Source organism: Schistocerca nitens, chromosome 2 (assembly GCF_023898315.1).
Source record: "Schistocerca nitens isolate TAMUIC-IGC-003100 chromosome 2, iqSchNite1.1, whole genome shotgun sequence".
NCBI classification, from domain to species: Eukaryota; Metazoa; Arthropoda; class Insecta; order Orthoptera; family Acrididae; genus Schistocerca; species Schistocerca nitens.
Genome location: NC_064615.1, coordinates 370,628,612 through 370,652,904, shown reverse-complemented (window position 1 = coordinate 370,652,904; position 24,293 = coordinate 370,628,612). Strand labels below are relative to the sequence as shown.

The 24,293-nt window shown below is 41.2% G+C and overlaps 1 protein-coding gene across 2 annotated transcripts in view; it reads right to left on the bottom strand.

Moving 5' to 3' along the window:
- The window catches only part of LOC126234407 (actin-related protein 5), a 171,606-nt gene that overhangs the window by 125,885 nt on the left and 21,428 nt on the right, over nucleotides 1-24,293 (bottom strand). For both annotated transcript variants that reach the window (XM_049943096.1, XM_049943097.1), the window contains exons 3-4: nucleotides 18,883-19,099; nucleotides 15,566-15,855 (exon numbers count right to left, since the gene is read on the bottom strand). In XM_049943096.1, coding sequence (XP_049799053.1) covers nucleotides 15,566-15,855; nucleotides 18,883-19,099 — 507 coding nt within the window. The remainder of the gene's footprint in view (nucleotides 1-15,565; nucleotides 15,856-18,882; nucleotides 19,100-24,293) is intronic.

The window sequence follows — 24,293 nt, the reverse complement described above, 5'->3', positions numbered from 1 at the left end:
GAGACTTATCTCTCCCAACACTCCTGCTTCCATCGTTTGATAAGTTAGCGAATGCAGACACAGAGCTGTTTAAAGGCAAGAGGGGCTCCAGGGAAGGGTGCTGCTTATGCCGCTGTAGAGCTTGCTGACGCTCCTTAATTGCTTCAGCAACTCCCGGCGACCACCAAGGGACTGCATTATGCCTCAGGCACCCTAAAGAGCAAGGGATCGTGTTTTCTGCCGCAGAAACAATTGTTGTAGTCACCTGCTCAACCATCGCATCAATGTTGCCGTGTGGGGGAGATTCAACAGTGAGAGCAGAGGTGAAAGTTTCCCAATCCGCCTTGTAGTCTGGGCACATTCCGTGGGCCTGACGTCGGGGCAGTGACAGGAAGATGGGGAAGTGGTCACTACCAAACAGGTCGTCGTGTGCTCTCCAATGGACAGATGGGAGAAGTCCTGGGCTGCAAATTGATAAATCAGTGGTCAAGTAACTACCATGAGCCGCACTGAAATGTGTGGAGGCCCCAGTATTTAAGAAGCAGAGGTCAAACTGAGCCAGTAAAGTTTCAACATCTCTGCCTCAGCCAATAAGCAGTGCCACCGCACAAGGGGTTAGGGGCGTTAAAATCTCTCAAAAGTAGGAAAGGTTTAGGGAGTTGATCAATCAGTGTAGCTATTACATTCAGGGGTACTGCACCATCTGGAGGAAGATGTACATTGCAGACAGTTATTTTCTGTGTCATCCTTATTCTGACAGCCACAGCTTCAAAATGGGTTTGAAGGGGCACAGGTTCACTACAGACTGAGTTTAGGAACATAAACACAAACTCCACCTGACACACTATTATAGTCACTATAGTTCCTGTAATATCCCTTATAGCCATGGAGGGCAGGGGTCCGCAGGTTTTCTGAACTGCATAAGTAGAAACTCTTCCTGCAACATATCAATTTTTGCAGTCGCTCCTGGTCTCAATCTTCCAAGTCTTCCGAATGCCTTCCTCACCCCTCCTCACTGTCACCACCTACTTCCACCCTCCTATCTCTGTAGAAACTCTCACTTTGCAATGAGTTACTTCATCCAGCTCAGCTATTGTAACCTCTCTTTTCTTTACCTTCCAGTACATAATGCCATGTTCCAGTTCATGTTCCTCCCTCCCCCCCCCCTCCCCCCCAACCCATGCCAACCAAGGCCACTACTCATTCCATCAAGTAACAGTGTTTGTTGGCAACAATGGATATATGCGAGAGATGTATGTGCACATTTGTTAGCTCAGAAGGGCTTTATTTGATAGCTAAGCTATTTTCCATATTTCTATATGCCTGCCCACTGCATAATGACTCTTATTTGCTGCGTAGTGATATTTTCTCATACTGTACAGAAATTTCATTCTCTATTTTCCTTTATTCCTTTTACATGTTTGTTATCAGATCCTATTCCTGTAGACACTGTCAGAAAATAATTGATGCATGCGCTGATCAATCATTTTAATAACACGAATGTCTGACACTACACAAATCCGGGTACTGTACTACATGTGTCTGTCTCATTGGGTTTATTTATTCCTTATTTAATGTTTTCAATAATACTTGCTCTAATATGGGAATGTACTATTCTCTACTCACATTAATGGTGTACCATAACAGACAGGAAGATTTTATAATACTAATGGTATGGTAATTTCAACTTATGATTACAGCTTGATCTCTAAATTCAACATAGCTGCAATTTCTGATGTAAAGTATTATTATCTCAGAAGTTATGCATTCTTTCCCCTGGTCAATTTTACCATCACTTGTCTTGATTGGAAGTAAGATTCAGAGTGCTTTATGAAGACATCCAAGAAGGTTTTGAACTCTTTATTCACACTGTATACTTCGAAAATCTCTGCACACAGTTCTGCCTCTAAAAGGTCTCTAAACGTTGGGCAATCAGTTATTCAGGGATGATACCACCGTTACGGGCATAACATATATACAACTGAAAAAGATGTATCTATTGAGACTTATGCTGGTTTATTTGTATGGTTAAATGTTTTATTTTTCTGTGTTTATCTTTATCCTTTAATTCACCTAAGTAGTTTACAGCAAAGACTACAATGCAGTCTGCCCACAGCAATGAAGCCTGTGAAAATAATTGGAAGGGTGGTGGGGGAGGAGAAGAACATTAATTTTCTTATGTTTTATAAAAACTACTATCAGATGTTTCATCGATCTTGTACAGTCTGTCTTTTCCCGTCTATGATAGAGAGAGAAGGTGAATTTCTGTTTGGTTCACTGGTAATGTGAAATATATTAGTTTTTGTAGAAATAAGCCACTGTCATTTATTAGTTCTCCATTTCACCTGATCTGTGTCAAAAGTACCTGTAATACATCGGAAAATTAAGAAATTTAAGCAGAGCAAGCTCGACGCCATAACACTGTTTTCAAAGAAGAGGAGGAGATAAATAACTTCATGGGTAGAAGAAATATCATCTAATAATCTAATATTATACATTAAAGATTTTTTGTATCTATTAAAAATCATAAGCTTGGCTGACTGGAGTGCGCGTCCATGTGCATACATTATCTGAGACACACATTCCCCAGTGAACACATTATTGTTGTGCCTCTTGTGTAGTGCCAACAAATTCCCATCATAATTATTATTCTTAAAATTATTAATTAATCAGTAGAACTGGTGACTGTTCCCTGGACAATACCAGATAGTGTTAAACAGGTACAATAATTAAATGATATAAAACATGTTGTTAACATTCTATTGCACTAATTGGTTTTTTATTTACTTTATTTCATGATGAGCAAACACCACATGGTATGCATAAATAACAAACAGTTAACCAGAGGAATTGTACCAACAACATTTCAGAAGGTCGTCTATAAGGTAGGAAAGAACTCTAACTTACAGCTTGCATGACTGCGCTTGTTAACACCTCGATCAAAAGTAGAATCAGTATCTTACTCTATCAAGTTGAAAATCTACAGCATTTTCTTTAAAGCAACAGAGATTTAGGTTAACATTATCTCGATTTTTCGAAATGTGGATATAAAAATTGTAAAGGTAACAATAAGCTGCAATACTGGCATAGGATACATCATGTACTGATAGGGAAAATTTTCGCAACCAATTTTAAGATTAAAATTCAATTCTATTTCATATTTAAAACTTTTAAAAAAGACATGCAAAATGGAACCAATTAAAAAGGTTATGGCTACTTATGGAAATAGTGTAGAGATACAAAATATCACTGCAACTAGTGCGACGACAAAGAATATCACACAAATTAAATTTATGCCGATGATAATGTCTTATCTCACAATGCTATCAAGCTAATCTTACCGAGCAGCATTTTCTCGCATTAAGCCAGTGAAAGAGGCATTAGTGCAGAATCAGTAAATTTCAGTTTCTCCATGTCAAGAGAATTTGTTTCAAATGTAACAGAACAAGACACGACAGGTACACAAGATGCTAATGTGTTATCAATGCATTCAATGCAGAACACTTGTAAAGGCCTCACTGACATAATGACTTTATTTAATAATTTTTCTATATAACAAAGCAATAAACTTGATGAAAAATTTTGTGATTTTAAAAAATGACCTATCGCAGAGGTTCGATAATTTAAGTCAAAATTTACACACTGACCTTTCTAATGATTTAACATGCAAACCTTCCGATATGGGGAAGAAATTAATGGTGGAATTGCAGTAGCCACCAGAAAGATCGCAGGAGGCGCACATCAGCACGGCACGGTGTGTCACGGACAGTAGTGGCCGCAAGTAAAGTCCCGTCCACCAGAGGGCACGGGAGAATTTGGCCGCACCCTCTGCTGGTGGAACAACAACAACTCAGGCAGCACGGGCTGTGCCCAGGCAGTTTTACATCGGGCATGCCTAGCAGACAGTTCCCGGTCTACACTATGTGAAGTGCGACGGACAACGTGAATCGTGTTAATACACAATTCGCGAAGAGTAGGGTCGTTCTTTCGCATGTTGCATCGTTGTTCCGGTTTCGCAGCTTATCCATGGCATGGAGGATTCAGTGCAGGTTTTTGTTGAGCAGCAGAAGGAGCTCATGGCAACCATGACACAAGCGCTTCCGGCGTTGCTCTCCACGCAGTCTGCTCCGGCGCCGTTCCCTCGTCCATTTCCCCCCTTTCATCCACAATCGAATGGGGAAGCCGAGCGCATGGTGCGCACATTTAAGACACAGATGAAAAAGTATGTGCAGGAATTTCCTGCGGAGGAGGTGTTGATGTTTTTCCTGACGGCATACCGGACCAAACCGATGGGAGAATGCAGCCCCGCAGAGCTCCTCCACGGGCGCCAAACTAGGACTCTGTTGCACCTCCTCCGGCCTGGTCCTCGCCAGTCTTCGCAAAACGGGGTACCCGGCTTTCCACCGGGTATGTCAGTCTGGGCACATGGGTTTGGTCGCAATCCACGTTGGATACCAGCGGTGGTCCTGCGCTGCAATGGCCGCTGGCTCTATACCTTGCAGGCGGAGGACCGGGAGGTACGTCGTAACCAAAATCAGCTACGTCCATGTTTAGGCACCCACCCTCCGACCCCTCAGGCACCGGCTTCCCCATTGCCGGCACCCGCGTTGTTTTCTCAGGGGACGCTACCGCCCCTCCCACCTGTGACTCCGCCACACTGCGTTGGTTCTCAGCCTTGGCGGCCTCCAGTAGCTCCAGCACTGGCATAGCCATCGTTAGAGGTGCCCCGGCGAGAGCCAGCCCCCCTCGAACAGGCCCGGTTTCTCAGGAGGCTGGTTCACCTGTGGTCGTGCCTGCCCCATCGTCCCTGCCACTGGGTCTTGTTCCTCCGGAGGTGGAACAGGATCCGGAGTTCGACAGCTTTTCACCCGTTCTGTCCCGGGCTCCGTTGGTGGGACGATGGGGGCCTCTTCGTATGGGTCACTTCCAACCGTATTCGCAGGTTCCGGCTCAAGGGTTGGCGGATCCCCCCAACTCCAGCATTCCAATGGACGTGGAGGTCATCACTACTGCACGACACTCCACCTTCTGACGCAGTGGATCACAGTGGCTTCATCCCCGAAGGAGGAGGAGTGCAGTAGCCACCAGAAAGATCGCGGGAGGCACACATTGGCACGGCACGTCACGGACAGTAGTGGCCGCAAGTAAAGTCCCATCCACCAGAGGGCACACGAGAATACGGCCGTGCCCTCTGCCAGTGGAACAACAACAACAACTCAGGCAGCACGGGCCGCGCCCAGTCAGTTTTACATCGGGCATGCCTAGCAGACGGCTCCCAGTCTACACTATATGAAGTGCGACGGACAACGTGAATCGTGTTAATACAGGAATTATTCACAGATCTGTCTCAGGAGATAAACAACCTAAATCAGAAAGTGTCATATGTGGACGAGGCACAAGAGGAAATGTTCAATCCCATCTCCAGCCATCCTGATTTAGGTTTTCCGTGATTTCCCTAAATCCTTCCAGGCAAATGCCGGGATGGTTCCTTTGAAAGGGCACGGCCGATTTCCTTCCCAACCCTTCCTTAACCCGAGCTTGCGCTCCGTCTCTAATGACCTCGTTGTCGACGGGACATTAAACACTAACCACCACCACCACCACCACCACCACCACCACCACAAGAGGAAATGGCAGGAAAACTAAAGATCAGAGTGGCGTGTAGACTCACATGCAAGAGGCTCAGTCGGAAATTTGCAAAAATTTAGAAGCTCTGTCACGTACTGTTAATGGGTTGCAATCTTTATGTAAAGATTCGTCAGAAGTAGTACAGGAGCTGTTGGTAAAACTAAGTAATTTAGATTTAGGCAATAAGTTCAGAAAGCACAAGAAAAAATAGAAAAGGAGATACAGAATTTAAAGGACACAGCCGAAATGGGAATGTTAGCTCAGGGTACGACCCTCACACAGAAGGTTGTACAAGATCATAAGACCCATGTCAAAGCAGTTGAAGAGGTAGTAAAGAAAAGGCAAAATGAACCAATTGCTAGCACTGAGCTAGGCTAAAAAAGCACTGGAAGAGAAGTTGCAGAGCACTCTAATTAATGTTGCAGGTGTCACAAGAGAGACACCAATAGCAAGCAGTCAGGTGCAGTCGGGCAAGACAGATCGTGGTAATATTTATCAACCATTTTCTACCAGTGCTACAGACGGAGAAGAAAGGTATTACAAAATACAACAGGCAATGCCAAAGTCAATAACAGTTGCGCAAACACATCCAGAGTATAATCAGGTGCATCCAAACAAGGAGTATAATCACGTGCATCCAAACACTGCCTCAGTGGCAACAGACAATACCGCATGTTTGTCTACTTTATTAGCGGACAAGAGTCTACTCTGTAATAGGCAATTTCAGATTTTTTTTTTTTTTTTTCAACTGAGGGTAAGAAAATGAACACCACAGTGTTTATCAGAGCTTTTCACAACATGTTACCCCGCAACTGGGCATTAGTACAGGTGATCCAGTTTGTTGTGGAGTACACAAAGAGCGGCGTTTTATTGTAGGCAACAGATATGGCTGAAAGGTGCCATACCTATGAATAATTCAGGCTTTCATGGACAAATACTGATCCACAGAAGTCCAAAAGAGGCTATGTCGAGAAATTTTCAACCCATCGCCTTTCAGTAGTAGACATGGGGGACTGAAGAAGCATTTAGAAAAATACCAGCTATTGAACAAACCCAGTTTCCCACTTGAAAATATTGAAAATACTGAAAAGTCACCTGCCCGCTCATATCAGGAGAAAGCTGATCACTACACCTGAGAATGATCTATAGTATTCTTTATCCGTACTTGACTTGACTGACCTAATATATGAAGAGGGGCTGTTGCAACCAGAGAACATTAATATGCAGTGTGGGCCTCTGCAAAATAGTCAACAGCACCAGTGGCAATGACCAACACAGTTGGCACCTGTATGTCCCGTGCAATACCAGTAATACAAGAAATAACTATGGTAACAGAAGAAACCAAAAGTACAAATGTGATTTCAAAGGAAGTCACAAACATAAGTCCAACAGTATGGTTTATACTGAACAGAGGGGCTGTGGCCAACAAGTTCACAACACACCGCCCACATGTGGCAATAACCAATACAGTAATTGGCAGGAACCAAACACAAATAGATCATCCAGCAGTCCTCCACCTGGCAATTACAATCCGTGGGGATCAAGGTTAAGGAGAATTTAATTCCAGGGCAATACAGGACAAACTGGTGAGGCCAAACCCACAACGTGCAGGTAATGAAGTTGCTCACAATGAAGAGGCTAACCCCCAACCAATCAGTAAAACTGGAACAGGTCACGATAAGCCCCCGTTCAAAGAGCAGTAAAAGGTGTGGGGGCATGAAATTTATTCCAAATTACTTTTGCAGGTATGATTAAGCGGTAGATGTGAAAGAAGAACTGTGTTGGGAATGTGTAAACAACTTACACGAGGATAATAAGGAGTCAGTGCAAGGTGTAATTAATGCCTGGATGTGTAATCTAGATGTACCTATTGTACTTGATATGAGTGCATCAACAAATGTAATATCACAAGACCTGTTTAACAAGCTGCAAAGACAATTTTACTATCAATCATTCTGGTGCAGAATTATCATATTCTGGCCGCAGTGGGGAGCAAGTCAAAAGGTGTAAAACTTCATGCATTAATATCCATCACCATCAGCAATTTTTCTCTGAAGTGTATTTTTCTGGTAGTGGAAAAACTTGCAGCAAACTGTCTGAAAATAACGACATGAATTTGAAGAAATTCTATACTATATACAAAGGAGTCCTGTTTCATCAGCGTACATCAAAGCGTTTACCGGAAAGTTACATAGATGATTTCATTTTGTATACTCACAATGTATGGGGTCACTATGGGGTTTCCAAATGCACCAACAAGATAAATACATACTGCTATTTTCCCAACTTGTAGAGAAGAGTTCTCCGAGTAATTCAGACGTGCTTTACTTGCCAAAAGATGAAGCACTCAAACAAGTCCAAGTTGACTGAAATTCATCCTATACTGCACACAAAACTTTAGAATTAGTGTCCTTGGATGCTGCCAGACCCTATCCACAAGAGAAGGGAGATGTCAAATATGTTATTGGCTTGTATGATGTATTCACAAAAAATATCAAGTTGTTTGCAGTACACTTTGTGACTGTAGGTTCTATTATTAGAAGGATTACAGATTATCTCCCGAGAGTGGGGAAGTTGCAGATATTGCTCACGGACAATGCATCTTACATCATAGGTAATAGCTGGAAGGAATTTACTAAAACAAACAAGGTAAAACATAGATTTGCTTCCAGATTTCATCCTAAGGCAAGCCTAACAGAAAGAATATTCAAAGAATTTAACAGGTTTATATATACCTATACACCCCAGAGGCACACAAAATGGATTGAGTTTGTCTCACCATTTCAACAAATCATTAACAACTTACCACACACTTCAATCTACTGAATTGATATTTAAAAGAAGAGAAGTCACCAAGAGGGAAAAACCATTGCTCAAGATATCTAGAGGTGAGATAACACTCGAAGAAAAAGTATGCCAGGCTTTGGTCAATCTGGAGGAAAAGGCTTAACAAGGAAAGGCTTGTACGACAAAGTATTAGGGTGCACTCTACAGTTTCATGTAGGTCAAGAGGTATTACTATGAACACACTCTAAATCTACGACATATGGGAAGCTCATTCGTAAATGGCAGCTTTTGTACAGTGGACCATTCATGTTCACTAAAATCCCACATTCAGGTGCATATAGATTAGCCTAACCTAATAGTGGAAGGGACAAGGGACTTTATCCTCAGATGGATCTAAGAGAATCTGTACACTAAAAGAATTGGACAAATGAAATATTTCAATATAATGTGTACATAACAATTGTTCATTTAATTTCAAGAAAAAAACGTCTTTTTTGCTTTGTTTTTATTTTATTAAATGGATGCAAGGTAAGTTACAATAATTTACAATTCTGTTTAAGGTCAAAAGGGTATCTGAAGCCTGAAAATTAAACACGATCACAGTGGGCCAATTCATTCTGCAGCACACAGATTTTCCAAATACAACGTGACAATGCACTTGAGATGTAAACAATTGAAGAAACATCACGAGGGGGAGATGACGTAGAGGCGTACTAGGAGCTAACACATAGGTCACAAACCTCAGCATATGCACAAAAATAGTTCAATCCACCATGGCGCATTGTATGCCAGATGCAATACAAACTTGACATTTAGCCCCAAAATAAGCCATATTCTGAAGGTTTTAATGTATGTTGATTACTACTGAAATGAAGGACTCTACACTATAAGAATAACACTAATGCAGTATGGTGGTTTAAAACAAAAGAAAACTTACAGAAGAAGAAAGAATAACTAGCTACAAAAAATCTATCTACACACTACATTACTATTTACAAATTCACATGGTAGTTATATACACAAAGAATAGAACACCATAAGGAAAGTATCTTATATAACGAAAGAAAGAATAACTGGAGGACTAGGGTCACATTCTGAACAAACTACAAAAGATAAAGAGATTATAATACTCCTCATTAACTGCAGGTATTATTGTAGTATGACTATGGCAGTACAGAAAAAGGTAAGTCGAAATGATGGACATGCTCTCAATATTTATACTTTTATAAATGAAGTATTGGTTTTGAGAATTAAAAAGGGGTTGATGAATTAACACAGCCATGTACTTAAACTTAAAAGATGTGTGATTGTGAGAGGAGAAAAATGGTATGTTAGTTAGCCATAGAGCAACTACATTCTTAATTTATAAGCTATTATTATCAAGTTTCCTTTCCAGGTAACTATGCAAGGACATTCCCTGGTAAAGGCGAATTCAGATAGCTGATAGAAAATAAAATGGTCCACACGACAATATGAGTCTGTGTGTGTGTGTGTGTGTGTGTGTGTGTGTGTGTGTGTGTGTAAAGAGATTAAAGCATGTAGAATGTTATAAAATGGAAGTTTAGGTCAAGTACTACCAAAGAAAAAAGGGGTAATACCATGTATTAAAAAGTGCATGCTGCTGATTGAACACCAAATATGAGTATTCATGATGCATTTACAAGGGATCACAACCTATTTGAACATTCTTCTACAATATTTTCTCCGTCTGACCTTCGTTGGAACATATTTGAGTACATTATATACACAAGAGTAGTACCCTGAAGAAATGGGAAGATAGGTACACTGAATCACACTCAGTACTAGTGCTTCCAAACAAGTAATACTGATAACTTACATTGTCATAATTCTGCTATTAGTTCCATAAACACTAAATAAATAGTTTCAAGAAGATATAAAGAAGAGTGCACAAAAAGTTTACTCAACCATTTCAGCAGCAAAAAAATCCTCGTAATTCAGTACACACACTCCTGGTAAGACTTATGAGAGGCAGGGCTAAGCATAGCTACGTCTGTTTGTGGTGGTTAACATGTATTGAAGATTTCTTCTGCTTCATTAGCAATCTGGGTTTACAGGGGCGCGAGTCACACAAAATGCGAGGACAGTGGTTTATGCATACTGCCAAGCTCTATAAATGTATAACAGAACTGAAAAAAAAACAAATACTATTCCTTGAAGTCAAAGATTAAAAGAGTTACCTGCGCGTCACAAATCTGTAAGAGACAAACAGCCTTTGAAAGGTCAATGAAAATGTCCAGTATTGTGTATTTAAAATGTCATAAGATGATGTTATATGCATCCTAAGAACAAAAGTAAAATCTTAAAAGACATACAGTGGCACTGAAATGTTGTTTTCTGCACAAGCTATAAATGTTATAGTGAATCTAGATATGAATATGTACAAATTATACCCTACATGTACCCAATGTGTCAGCAAAATGTAGATGTAGGCTTAACATATGTTTAGGTTACATCATACGATGTTGAACTGTAATGCTTATTTTGCACATGTGGAACCATATATGTATTGACAAAACATATGTCTAGAGGAACTATTCAATTATCAAATGCTTGGCATGTGCTGTTTTGTTTTATTTTGTTTTATGGTGCAAAAACAACTGAGGTTGTACTCACGCCTGTCAGAATACTAGTACAAAAAAAGAGTTACAAAAGACTACACATTAAGCTCAATCAATGAAAGGAAAGAGAGCTAAGAACAAGGATGCCTCTTGGGGAAAGGCCCCCAAAATATTCCATGGAGACAACGGATGTTCTGAGCTAAAGATTAAATGTCCTTCACAATATTGCTATGACAGATAAAAAGTACAACAAGTTTGACAACCGACACTTCGTTCACTAGAACAGCCAATAACTCGGACAACAAACATACATTAGAACGTAACTGGTTAAAAAAAGGGCATTCAGTCAGGAAATGGCGACTGTCGATGGTTGATACAATAAGAAAAAAGTGGTGGGGGTCACCAACTAATAAACGGTGATGGCTAAAATGACAGTGCGCAATACAATCCTAGCTAAAATGATCTCCTCACAGCAAGAGGGCTGACAGGAGGTTGGTCATGCAGGTGGGAGAGGTTTAATTCCCCAGAGCTTGTTGCCATTTAGGAAAGACCAATGGTAATACCAAAGTGACACCAGATGCTAACAGAGAGCAACATGGACTTCATCGGAAGGAATGGAAGAACTAGTGGGCCGAGGTAGGACGACTGCAGCCTTGATGGCAGTGTCAGCAGCCTCGTTTCCAGTCAGACAGATGTGACCAGGAACCCACATAAACATCACAGTGGCTCCCTCAAGAGTCAGCAAGTGGGCACATTCTTGGAGCTGTTGCACTAAGGGATGGACTGTGTGCAGCACACAGAGTCTCTGAAGGCCACTGAGAGAATCAGAGCAGATGACACAATTGAAAAGCCTATGTCACAGGATGTACTGTGTGGCCTGACACAGAGTGAAGAGCTCTGCTGTAAATACTGAGCAGTGCTCTGGAAGCCGATACCAAAAATCGTCTGTGTGTTCCAGAAGCCGATACCAAAAATTATCGATGCCAATGACGAAGGCACAACAGACACCATGGTCAGTCCAAGAGCGACCAGTGTACACAAAAGTATTATTGCTAAGTTCCATGTGAAGGTCAAGAAACTTACAGCAATAGAGCGAATCTGGGGTAGTTTCCTTAGGAAGTGAATGACGTACAAGATGAAAATGGGCTGCTGCATGAAGCCAAGTTGATGAAGGGTTAACAGCCATCAGGAAAGTGGCAGGTAGCATGAAGTTAAGCTGCCAGAGCAAAAGTCAAAAGCGAACTCCACGACGTAACAGAGAAGAGGGATGTGCCCCATACTGATGGTCTAAGGAATCATTGAAGAAGGAGGCATAGGATGAGTGGCCAGGCATGGCAGACAAACGACATGTGTATCCACTGAGTAGAACAGCACACCAGTATGACAGCGGTAGTTTAGCAGCTTCTGCATAGAGACTTTCAACCAGGCTAGTGTAAAAGGTGGCAGTGGCCACACGGATTGAACGATGGTGGACTGTATTTAGACAGTGTAACATGGACGGATGTGCAGATGCATAAACGAAACACCCATAGTCTAGTTTTGAATGGAGTAAGGATCGGTAAAAACAGAGGAGGATGGTCTGATCAGCTCTCCAAGAAGTACTGCTTAGGACACACAGGACATTGAGGGACCAGATACAGTGGGCAACCAGGTAAGATATGTGGTAGGAACGATAAAGTTTCCTATCAAGCATGAGTCCCAGGAATTTCATAGTTTCAGTGAATGGAAGAGCAACAGGCCCAGGACGTAACCCATTGCACTGCCAGAAATTCATACAAACAATTTTTTCAGTGGAAAAGCGAAAGCCATTGTCAATGCTCGATGAATAAAGATGACTGAGACATTGCTGAAGATGCCGCTCAAGGAGACATGTCTTTGGAGAATTGCAACAGATTGCAAAATTGTCAACAAAAAGGAAGCCGGAGATGCCGGGTAACAGACAGGCCATAATAGGGTTAATGGCTATAGCAAAGAGGACAGAGCCCTGAGGCACCCCATTTTGTTGGATAAAGGTATTTGACAAGGTAGAACCCACACATACCTTGAAAACTTGGTCTTTTAAAAGTCCCTGAAGGAAATGGGGCAGGCAGCCTTGGAAGAAACACATGTAGAAAGTATGGAGGATACCAGTCCTCTAGCAGATGCCGTATGCTTTCTCCAAACCAAAAAACCTGACCATATCTGGTACTTCGACAGAAAAGCGTTCATGACATGGGTTGACAAAGTGATGAGGTGATGAACTGCAGAAAGGCACGCTCAAAATCCACGTTGTGCAGTGATTAATAAACTGCGAGACTCGAGCCACCATACCAACTGGACATGAATCTTACATTCCATCACCTTGCAGACACAGCTGGTGAGAGAAACGGGGCGAGCTAGATAAAAGGTGTTTGTCCCTATTGGACTTAGTTAAGGATATGACAATGGCCTCATGCCAGCATTTGGGAAACATGCCATCTGCCCAGATGCAATTGTACATATGAGGGAGAAAGTGCTTGCCTGCAAGAGAAAGGTGCTGCAACATCTGAATGTGAACATTGTCCGGCCCTGGCGCAGAAGATCGGGATGAAGTGGGAGCATGAACTATCTCCCTCATAGTAAAGCATTGACAATTCTGAGAGAAGAAGGGTATTACCTGAGCCGCCTCCACTCGAAATCTCCGCAAAATAGTGGCCTAAGGTGTTGGAGACAGCAATGACATCATCTGCTCATCAGCAATGACATCATCTGCTATGGTCAGACCGGAAATTGGAAATGGACATTGGCCCCAGAGAGTTGCCGGAGGCTGGCTCACATGACAGAAGAAGGAGTGGAATTTTTAAAAGAACCAGTAAATCCCAAAGAATGCGACGACACTGCATATGTAACTGTTTATGACAAATACAGTTTGCCATTATAGGATGACTGTTAAAAATGCAGAGAGTATGTCTCTGCATGCAAACTGCAGGCAAGTTATGTCTTTGATGATGTCCATTTTGTCCTTCAACAGGCAGATTCTGGCTACCAATACCGCACAGCCCAGAAACGTAACTTCCTGCTGTTGGAACATACTGTTCGCCTCATTTAATACTACACCATCTCAATCCTCTTCTGACTAAGGAAGTCAGCTCCCAATATAGGCTCTGTCATCTCCACCAGCATGAATCGCCATATACAATTCTTACAAAACCCTAGGTCTATCTCCATTTCACAATTTCCGCATATCAATATTGGTAACTATTTACTGCTAAGAGGTGTACTGGCAAAGTTGCAGCCACATCTCTATATTCACCTACTCAATGTGCTTACGTCCAAGCCAGAGTCAATAAGGTAGTAACACTCTGACTTTGCTACTTTTACATATAATTGCTAAGATGGTGTTAGTAAGGTCGTTAGATTACTCATCCTGTTGGATCCTTCACCATATTCACATCCCGGCTGATAGTTGTGGGGAGGGAATAAAATGTAATATATAATGGAAACTGATTAATAATTGCTGCTTAAATAATTAAAAAAAGGAAATTTTGAAATAATAACTGAAAAAAATTGGAAGGTACACATATCCTGAATGAACTTTAACTGGCATTAATATCAACAGAGCCTCAATATTCAATACATATATTCAGCATTTAAATTTACATACTTCTTTTTCTTGTTACCACCACTGTGCATAGAGCTTGGTATGACAATACTGGTTCCAGACCACCCCTCTTCTGCTCACGCAAATTATTCTTATCTGCTTCGATCCTCTTGATGCAGGATTCTTGGTGCACCGCGGAATGATGAACAGACGGGTACAGTCGTCGTGAATGTACGAATAAACTTTGCTAAACTTTGGTTTTTTAATGCAATAATACCACCTTCTCACTGCAGCACACAAAACCACATGACTACACAGTAAGTCAGCAAATATGTCATTAAGAGGGAATGAAGTGTTAGCTGTTGAAAAATAAGACTGTTCGGTATCAGCTGACAAATGAAGTGAGGGTTAGGAAATGGTGGAAACAAAGCACTGATAAAATAATAACACTATGAAATAAAATTAAATATAGGTAAGTAAGTAAGTGTGAGTGTGTGTGTGTGTGTGTGTGTGTGTGTGTGTGTGTGTGTGTGTGTGTGTGTGTGTGTGTGTGTGTGTGGTGGGGGGAGGGGGGGGTGGCAAGTGCAACTTTTATCAAAAAGTTACATTGAAAAGCACAAAAACGATACAAGCTAACCATTTATCAAAAGGAATATCCACTTTAGGAAACTATAAAATAACAAAAGTAACAGAATGGCTGGTTGTTACCTACCTTCAAGAGGCAAATTTCTAAATTTCGAACAGATACATTTGAAAGTGAAAAAACATTTCCTAGCTTTTGTAACTATTAGTTGCATTTTCACACAAAGGAGGAGAAATTGGAGAAGATTAGAAAGGAGGAGCAAGTCACCCAGGCCCAGGATGAGAGGAACCCTCCAGTTGTGAGATTAAAGGGACACAAAGATCACTTTACCTTTAAATGTGTACCAGCTGGACTAGGATTTCGCCTCCTAGAGCTAATAATTATCCATCAGGCAAATGACATGAATTATGATAATATTTAGTTGACTTTATTTTTTTATCGAAGACTCACCTCTGCACGGCTGGGTGTTATGGCATTCAGGTGACCTGGATACTTTAACTGAAGGAGCCGGTGCAAGTAACTTGTGATTTGGCTACCTCCAAGATTCAGACGCCGTGCATGTCCCGCATCAACAGTCCCATTCACTACTGGCAGCACATGAGTGGTATTGTGCCCACAGTTTACAACTAGCACTGTAGCATCAGCTGTGGCTTCACCATTTCGGCTCAGAGCAAACAGTGCATCTACTCCATAGCAAACACTGGGCACACCATAGCACTCAAAGAGTAATTCTGACATCACTGGAAAACAATGTAAAAGTATCAATGAATATGGCAAAATTTTAAAAAAGGTAACAATATCTGAAAAATGTTATAAAGATACTGAAAGGTAAAATGGGAAACCAGAAGCAATATGTTAGTCAAAATTATATATATTTTTTTTATTTTCTCTGTCATTGCAAGTATTACACACCTAGATCAGATGTTTCTATGTATAATTTCCCACCACCTGCTTTCCTTGCTATTGTTCGTGAAAGTGATATATTGTGAAAGTAAAAGATGAATCTTCAAGGTAAATGTAATACTTTTATATTACCTATCATTCACAAAGTGTCACCAAAAAACAAAGAAAGAGCAACTATAATTACTAATCTCAAACTGAATGTCCCGAAGGTACTGAAAGTGCCTCTACAGAAAGATCTTTTGAAAGGATGTAACTGAATGGTACTATCACTGCAGATGGCAGTAGGGAGGAGCAGGTTGCAAAGCCAGGAAATAGTTAATTTCTGCCACCAAAACAATTGCAGAACATTCTATAATGCAGAATCATGAACATATTCAAAATATGTAAACCCTTTTCAACCACAGGTGTGGGTGAGTGCGTGCATGCTGATAGTATAACAGTGTAGTAAGCCACTCTCATTAAGGAACACTGGATAACACAACAAACTCTGACCACAAACACACAAAGATAGCATACTGCAACACTCCACTGACAACATAAGAGTGGTCACCTAATATTTTCATTGTAATTGCTAAAAGCTGTGGCAGTCCCACACCACAAGAACACCTCTCTCTCTCTCTCTCTCTCTCTGGTTGTATCAGTTTTTAGACAAATTCCATGGAAAATTTCATCAAGGGATGTGGGGAAAAAAGCCTTGCAACAAGTGTTGTAAAGTCACTGACACACACTTCACGTCCAAATCATTATATTTTGTAGAAAAAAAGGCACTGAAGTTGTCAGAATTAAAGGCCATTGGTTACTTCATGTATTAAATACTGGTAACAATGCATAGAATTCATTTTATATGTTATGTTTATGGCAATGGAACTTTCCTTTACACTTTATCAGGAGGCACTTTTTCTATTACATTGTGGTGGTGGTGGTTAGTGGTTAACGTCCCGTCGGCAATGAGGTCATTAGAGACGGAGCGCAAGCTCGGGGTAGGGAAGGATTGGGAAGGAAATCGGCCATGCCCTTTCAAAGGAACCATCCCGGCATGGGCCTGAAACGATTTAGGGAAATCACGGAAAACCTAAATCAGGATGGCTGGAGACGGGATTGAACCGTCGTCCTCCCAAATGCGAGTCCAGTGTGCTAACCACTGCGCCACCTCGCTCGGTATATTACATTGTGCATGAAACATCACATCAGCATACTAATTAGAAAAAAAACAACCACAACTACAATTACAGCTAATCCTTGCAATAATGATGTGGCAGTTAACAATAATGAAACTTACAGCAACACGAACTTAGATCAGCAGTAATGAAGACGGAGTTCAAAATGTTTCTGTTTCATTCATTAATAACATGATAGCTAAGAGATAGTGTGAAAGAGCTGCTGCAAGCAAAAGGGTCAGATGATTAGGATTTAATATCTCGCTGACGGCAAGATGGAATGGTAATTTAGTTGGACAAGAACGAAGAAGTGAGTGTGTGGCTACAATTGTTTGTTTGGTTTCATTCAACTGAAAATATGAACTGATGTGATCAAACAGACAAATGGCAGCATCTGTTATTAAAATTTTTTATCTTGCCACTAATGATGATGTCGTGTGACGAGGGCCTCCCGTCGGGTAGACCGCTCACCTGGTGCAAGTCTTTCGATTTGACGCCACTTCGGCGACTTGCACGTCGATGGGGGTGAAATGATGATGATTAGGACAACACAACAACCAGTCCCTGATTGGAGAAAATCTCCGACCCAGCCGGGAATCGAACCCGGGCCCTTTTGGATTGACAGTCTGTTGCGCTGACCACTCAGCTACCGGGGGCGGACATCTTGCCACTTACATCAGTTGTAAATAAAAAATGCAGTACTTCTGATGGTTCTTGGGCAGTCAAGAAAGAAGGCTCAAAGGAATGAAACCGACAATTCACCAAATTTATCACTGACCAAATATTTATGAAGAACTGAAAATACATTCCTCTTAGAAACCACAACCTGGCTGCCAATTTTTGACTTTCTGCCTGCAAAATGTTATCACAAAATACAACGCAAAATTGGAGAGCTAATCATATATCATGGCAAAAAAAGACAACAAAAGTTTCCATAAACATTCTGAATGGCTTAACTCTTAGCAATCCATCAAGTTTCATCTGACAATGGTAGGTTTTTAAAGTATTTGCTCATTTGCATTGTCTTCCAATTTATTATCACAATCTTCTACCCATATCATGTTTACATGTACAAATATTATCACTGGTGGTCTTATTCATCACAAAATACTAAATATGTCTGCTTGTGTCTGTATATGTGTGGATGGGTGTGTGTGTGTGTGTGTGTGTGTGTGTGTGTGTGTGTGTGTATACCCGTCCTTTTTTCCCCCTAAGGTAAGTCTTTCCGCTCCCGGGATTGGAATGACTCCTTACCCTCTCCCTTAAAACCCACATCCTTTCGTCTTTCCCTCTCCTTCCCTCTTTCCTGATGAGGCAACAGTTTGTTGCGAAAGCTTGAATTTTGTGTGTATGTTTGTGTTTGTTTGTGTGCCTATCGACGTGCCAGCGCTTTCGTTTGGTAAGTCACATCATCTTTGTTTTTAGATATACAAAATACTGATGATTGTACAATAAAAATTTGTGCATAGAACATCAGAAAAACCCTTAACATATTTACATTTCACATTAGAAAGGTGCCCTACACTTTATGACCAAGGGTGCAATGAATGTTCCACATTTACTATGCTCAGATAAAGGCTAACATAAGTAGCACAGGTCAAACATATTCATTGGACATACCCTATCTGACAAGCCAGCAAAGTCACATTTCATGAAATTGAAATTTATTAACTTCCAGAACACATGAAAACAAACTATAATACATACACTGCCGTGAGTAGTTTGGATTTAGAAATGCTTCTGTCATAACAATTGGATGATCAACACATCCAACAGTGTCAATCCCAAGATGTGTGAAAATATGATCAAGAATCTGTTCCTGTGCCTCAAAGTGAGTGACTACATTTCGATCAAATTGTGTCTTCAGTTGAAATCTAACAGCTTCAACATTACTAATGTCGTTACCCACTTGGGTGTCACCATCCTGAAACAATCAAAAAACAATGCTAAGATTAATAACTCTGTTTTAAGTTACCCCCAAGTAACAATTGTGCTACAGATCCACAGTGATTATAAACTAATCAAACAAATGCAACTCAGATATGGAGATAAGTAAGAGAAATTTTGTTTTGATATATTAACACCCAAACAAAGAATATTTAGAAAATTAAATATAATCCTGCTATAGTCAAATCTTATTCCAATAGTTATTCTATTCTAATAGTTATTGTCCCACAAAATGACATACTGTGGGAGTTTCAAATTGTTCCTAACTTTTCAATGGTTAAGCTATATTCCCAATTTAAAGTGTAGAATGCTCTGTGGACACTGTAGTTGTCTGTGTAGAGAATATCATTCCAGAATTAACTCAATCGCTTGGAATTAGAGTCTCCAGAAAGTAAAGTGTTCTCTCACTTTATTTAATTCTATTTCAGCCACCAAAGAAAATTTGCTGTCTACAAAATGTGCATCCTTATGCACCTGAGGCCTAGTTGAAGGATTGAATTCTGCACTTGGTTGCAGCTACATGGAGTCAACAAAATTTGATGGGTTCTGTGGCAAAAGCTGTATTTTTTCCCCCATTTTACCACCAAAATAGAGCATGAATGAAAATTATTCTCACACAGTACTTGGGATAGTGATGTCAATAATCTTAGTCTGATACATTTTTGTACAAACAATGTTGTTAACATAGCACATCAGTCCCTGAACTATTTTTACAATTTAGTTATACTGTGAAGGTTTTCGCGCTGTTATTATTTTGGGGTGAGTAGAAATTTGAGATTGTAAAACAAAGAAAACTGATCCTCTATTAGTGGAGATACTACAAAAGTTAAAAAAACTGAGGTTGTGGAAGGAGGAGATATAAGGCTTTGGGTCTCCTGGACTCAAAAAAACATGTTTTTCTGCAAAATGCATAGCTGAATATATATGCTTGCAAATATGTCGGTGCAATTAGATGTCAGCTGTCCAAGTAACTATAACTGCATATGACTAGATACTCAGCCAGTTACACACAATATGAACTCTGGTGTGCCAGGAAAAAACAAACATTTATTAACCAATAAACACAGAATAGATACTTGATAAGACCTGAGGCTAGTTAGCCCAAGAACTGTTTATCATTGTCATGAAAACTATCATTACATATAACACTCATGGAATGTTGCACTGAACACAGAGAAGAAAACAAAACCCAGCACCTCTGACAGTTGGTGCATGAACTCTTTGGCAGCTGACAAACACAACAGCGGACGGTAACTGATGATCTTGGTCCCCACATCAGAAGCAGTGGAGCATCGGCCAAAAATCTTGCTGGAAAGTGGACTCGATGTCTGGTGTGTGCCGTACATTCAGGTACTGAGTCTGTTTTGGGTGGCTGCAGTTGTGCTTGAGGAAGCAGCTCAGGCTGATTGTATATGTTGGCCGTACTTCTGAAAACATGTAAGCAGGTTTCACCCTGTAAATCGAGACTGTGGTAGTTCTACCATTCACTAGAATATCCAGAATTCATGCTCCTCTTTCAACGACACAGCGTTGGCATGTGCAGACATCCGTAGTGCTGGTTTGAAACAGTCTTTGTCCAACATGACACATGTGCACGTTTTAAATCATGACACACGTCAGTTGGTCTTACGCCATGTGTGGATGCTTGATGAGGATGAATGTGAGCAATGAAATCTTTCAGGTGACAAACAAACTCTGTTTCATTGTGGCTAGGAAGCTGCAAGGAACTTGGGTTGATGAATTTGTTAGGAAGTTGTAATGCTCTGCAGAAGAAAAAATCCAAGTCCGGTTTGTAAGGATTGTGAAGACCAAGCAGGAACATAGGTAGGACTGTTGTCCAACTAGTCTTATGAGAAACAGTGCAACTTTCAAAGAACAGTGGCAACATTCAGTAATGGTGTTGCGCGCTGGGTGGTAGCTTGTTGTCCTGTGACAAACAGTGCCACAGAATTTGCTAAGTTGAGTAAATAATTCTGATTTAAATTGTCGACTGCAGTCTGTCGCGATGTGCAACACACAACTGAAGCATGAAATCCAATTCACTGCAAACGCAAAAGCTAGGGTTTCTGCTGAAATGTTGTCAACTGGTATTTCTTCTGGCCAACAAGTGACATAGTGCTGACCATTTGACAGAACTAGTGGATCTTCAACACCTATCTGGAAAGTCTTCCACTGCTGCACACACAAGGGGATGTCTTGCTGCAACACTGAATACATGCCCAAATCTATGCATGACAATCCCTTTGCCTGCTAGGCCATACAAAACATTCTAAAACAAGGGGAGCTGATGATCTATCGCCACAGTGACAAAGATTGTGCAGACTGTCAAAAGCACATCTGCAGAATGCAGGTGGCAGAAAAGGATGAGGCCTTCTACTGGAAATATCACAGTATAGCTTCACCTCTGCACCAGGAATGCCGACCAATTGTAACTGTAGGGTGGATGATGCATGCTGCTAACTCAAAACAGGCAGTCTGTTATCACATTGTCAGTGGCTGAAACATGATAGACGTCAGTGCTGAATTGGGCAAAGAACTCTCTATGAATACTGACATAATCAGCATTTGTTGTTGTTCTGAAGCATAGACAAGCAGTTTGGGATTGGTAAAAATTGTGAACACTCTGACTTCCAATTGGGGGCAGAACCATTTGATCAATTAATGAACTGCATGAACTTGACAACTGTAAGTGTTCTATTTTTGCTGCAAAGATAAAAGCTTGTGTGACAAGAAGGAGAGTGATTTCCAAGCACCACTGACTAGATGTTCTAATGCTGCACTGATAGGACTCTGGCTAGCATCTACCACCACTGCAAGAAGTGTGTCCAATGTGAGGTGTGCCAGGAGTGTGGCATTTGCTAAGCTTTGCTTTGCTGCTTCAAAGGCAGGGTTCATCGCATCTGTCCAGTGGACAAGAGAATTTCCGATAGTTTTAGGTCCAGAAAATGCTGCAGTCAGTGGTCCTTACAACGTGGCAGCACACAGCACATGAGGCCTGTAAAAACTAAGCATTCCTAAGAAATGGTGTAGTTCCTTGAAGGTTACTGTACATGGAATCTTCATTATGGCTTCTACTTTTCAGGAAACAGTAGTGACCCTACTGGTGAAATCAGATGGTCCATGATGGTAATCTGTGATTGGCCAAATACACTCTTGGCAGAATTCAATACCATACAATGTTGCTCTGTGTGTTTAAAGACTTCCACCATGTGTTACTAGTGCTGCTTTGCATGTGGACAAAAAGACAAGGATGTCATCTAGGTAGGCAAAAAGGAACGACAGTCCTTGCAACATGAAGTCAGTAAACCTTTATCATGACTATGCAGCAATGCTTGGACTAAACGTCATGGAGAGACTCTCAAACAATCTGAATGGCATAATTATGGCTGTTTTCAGGATGTGCTCATCTGCCACATGAATTTGCGTGAAGGCCTTTACGCAGTCTAGCACACTAAACACAGTTGCATCATGCAGAGCATAGTTTTAATCTCTTAACAGAGGTACTGGATATCTGTCTGGCATTGTATTTGCATTAAGTGCAAGATAATCACAACATGGCTGCAACACTTTTTGGGCATTAGATGGAAAGGTGATGACCACAGACTCCTGGAAAGGATATAACAGCTTCTTTGAGCTTAGAGTTGAATTCTGCCTTTGCAATCGGCAGTCAGGTGTTAATCACCTAGGTCTGCACAAAACTGGTGGGCCATAGGTCATTCTAATGTAATGGACAGCATTGTGATGTCCCACTCCTGGGGCACCCCAAAGTTATGTTATAGCTGGAAACTGTTCAAGTAGCTTGGTGTATTTACAACTTGCTACCTGGACAAGCTTGGCACTGTGAATCATTGTGCTGTGACAGAATCTGGCAATTTGTAAGGTCAATGCTGTCAATGAGTCTTGCATTCACCACATCTGGCAGCAGATGATAATGCACCAGGAAATCTTCTGGTTAGGGGTTCCATGATGTCAGCGATGGTGAAATTTCAGGTGAAAGCACAGCACAGTGTTAAGTCCAACTCAATATGCTGAGAGCACAGATGAACTGTTTGCTGTGAAGAGGCAGAACAAAGTCAGTGGGTGGCAACTGTACAATAAGGTGTGCTGATAAGTGCACAAGTCTGAACCAGTGTCAAAAAATGGTTCAAATGGCTCTGAGCACTATGGGACTTAACACCTGAGGTCATCAGTCCCCTAGAACTTAGAACTACTTAAACCTAACTAACCCAAGGACATCACACACATCCATGCCCGAGGCAGGATTCAAACCTGCGACCGTAGTGGTCGCGCAGTTCCAGACTGAAGCACCTAGAACTGCTCGTCCACACCAGCTGGTGAACCAGTGTCCACAAGAAATTTTTGTTCCTTCTTCCGACTGCTGATAAAGAAATACTGAGACTGCAATCAGCAATTGGAGACACATACGTACAAGTGCCAGTGGTGTTTGGGCAAGCACAAGGTGTGGTGCACTTGTGTGCCTGATCCCCAAACTTCCTACGATACCAGCAAATAGGTGGCTGCGCTGTGCCACTCGGGGCAAGGATTTCATACAGGAATGGATTAATGATTTCCTGCAACAGAGTCCCATAGTTGCTGGAGTTGTGATGAGACAGCAGTTCACTAATCTCTTTAGTACATTGTCAGTCTTATCTCAAGGCAAGCGTAATCTGTGTATGTCTCCACTGACGAAAAAGTGCTTTACATGCCACTGCCACTTCACTGATACAAGTCCACCTTATTGTGTGTTGTATCCTATCTGCCAGATCCACAACAGCATCTAATGGCATTTCCATTTGAGACAATATTCCAGTTTTCTTCTGAGCTGGAAAACTGCTGCTCCACCATGTACATAGTAAAGTAGCAGGTACAGTGCTTACATCAACTTTACTACATAACTGCCTCAGATACTGTGACGGTTTTTCTGTAACCTATATCTTCTTGCATTAGGGGTTGTCATACATGCTCCTCTTGTGAGGCAGAAACCATGTGAGGTAATTTTCAGCCTTGATTTTGTCATAGTATCTCATTCAGGAGATGCATTATTACATTTTTGACTTCAGATATGTAATTATGATCGAGCTGGCTGACCACCAAGACAAACTTGGATGAAACTGTAGTTACTCTAGTGTAATTAAAGCTCGTTCTATCTGTGTGAATTATAACGCAGGATT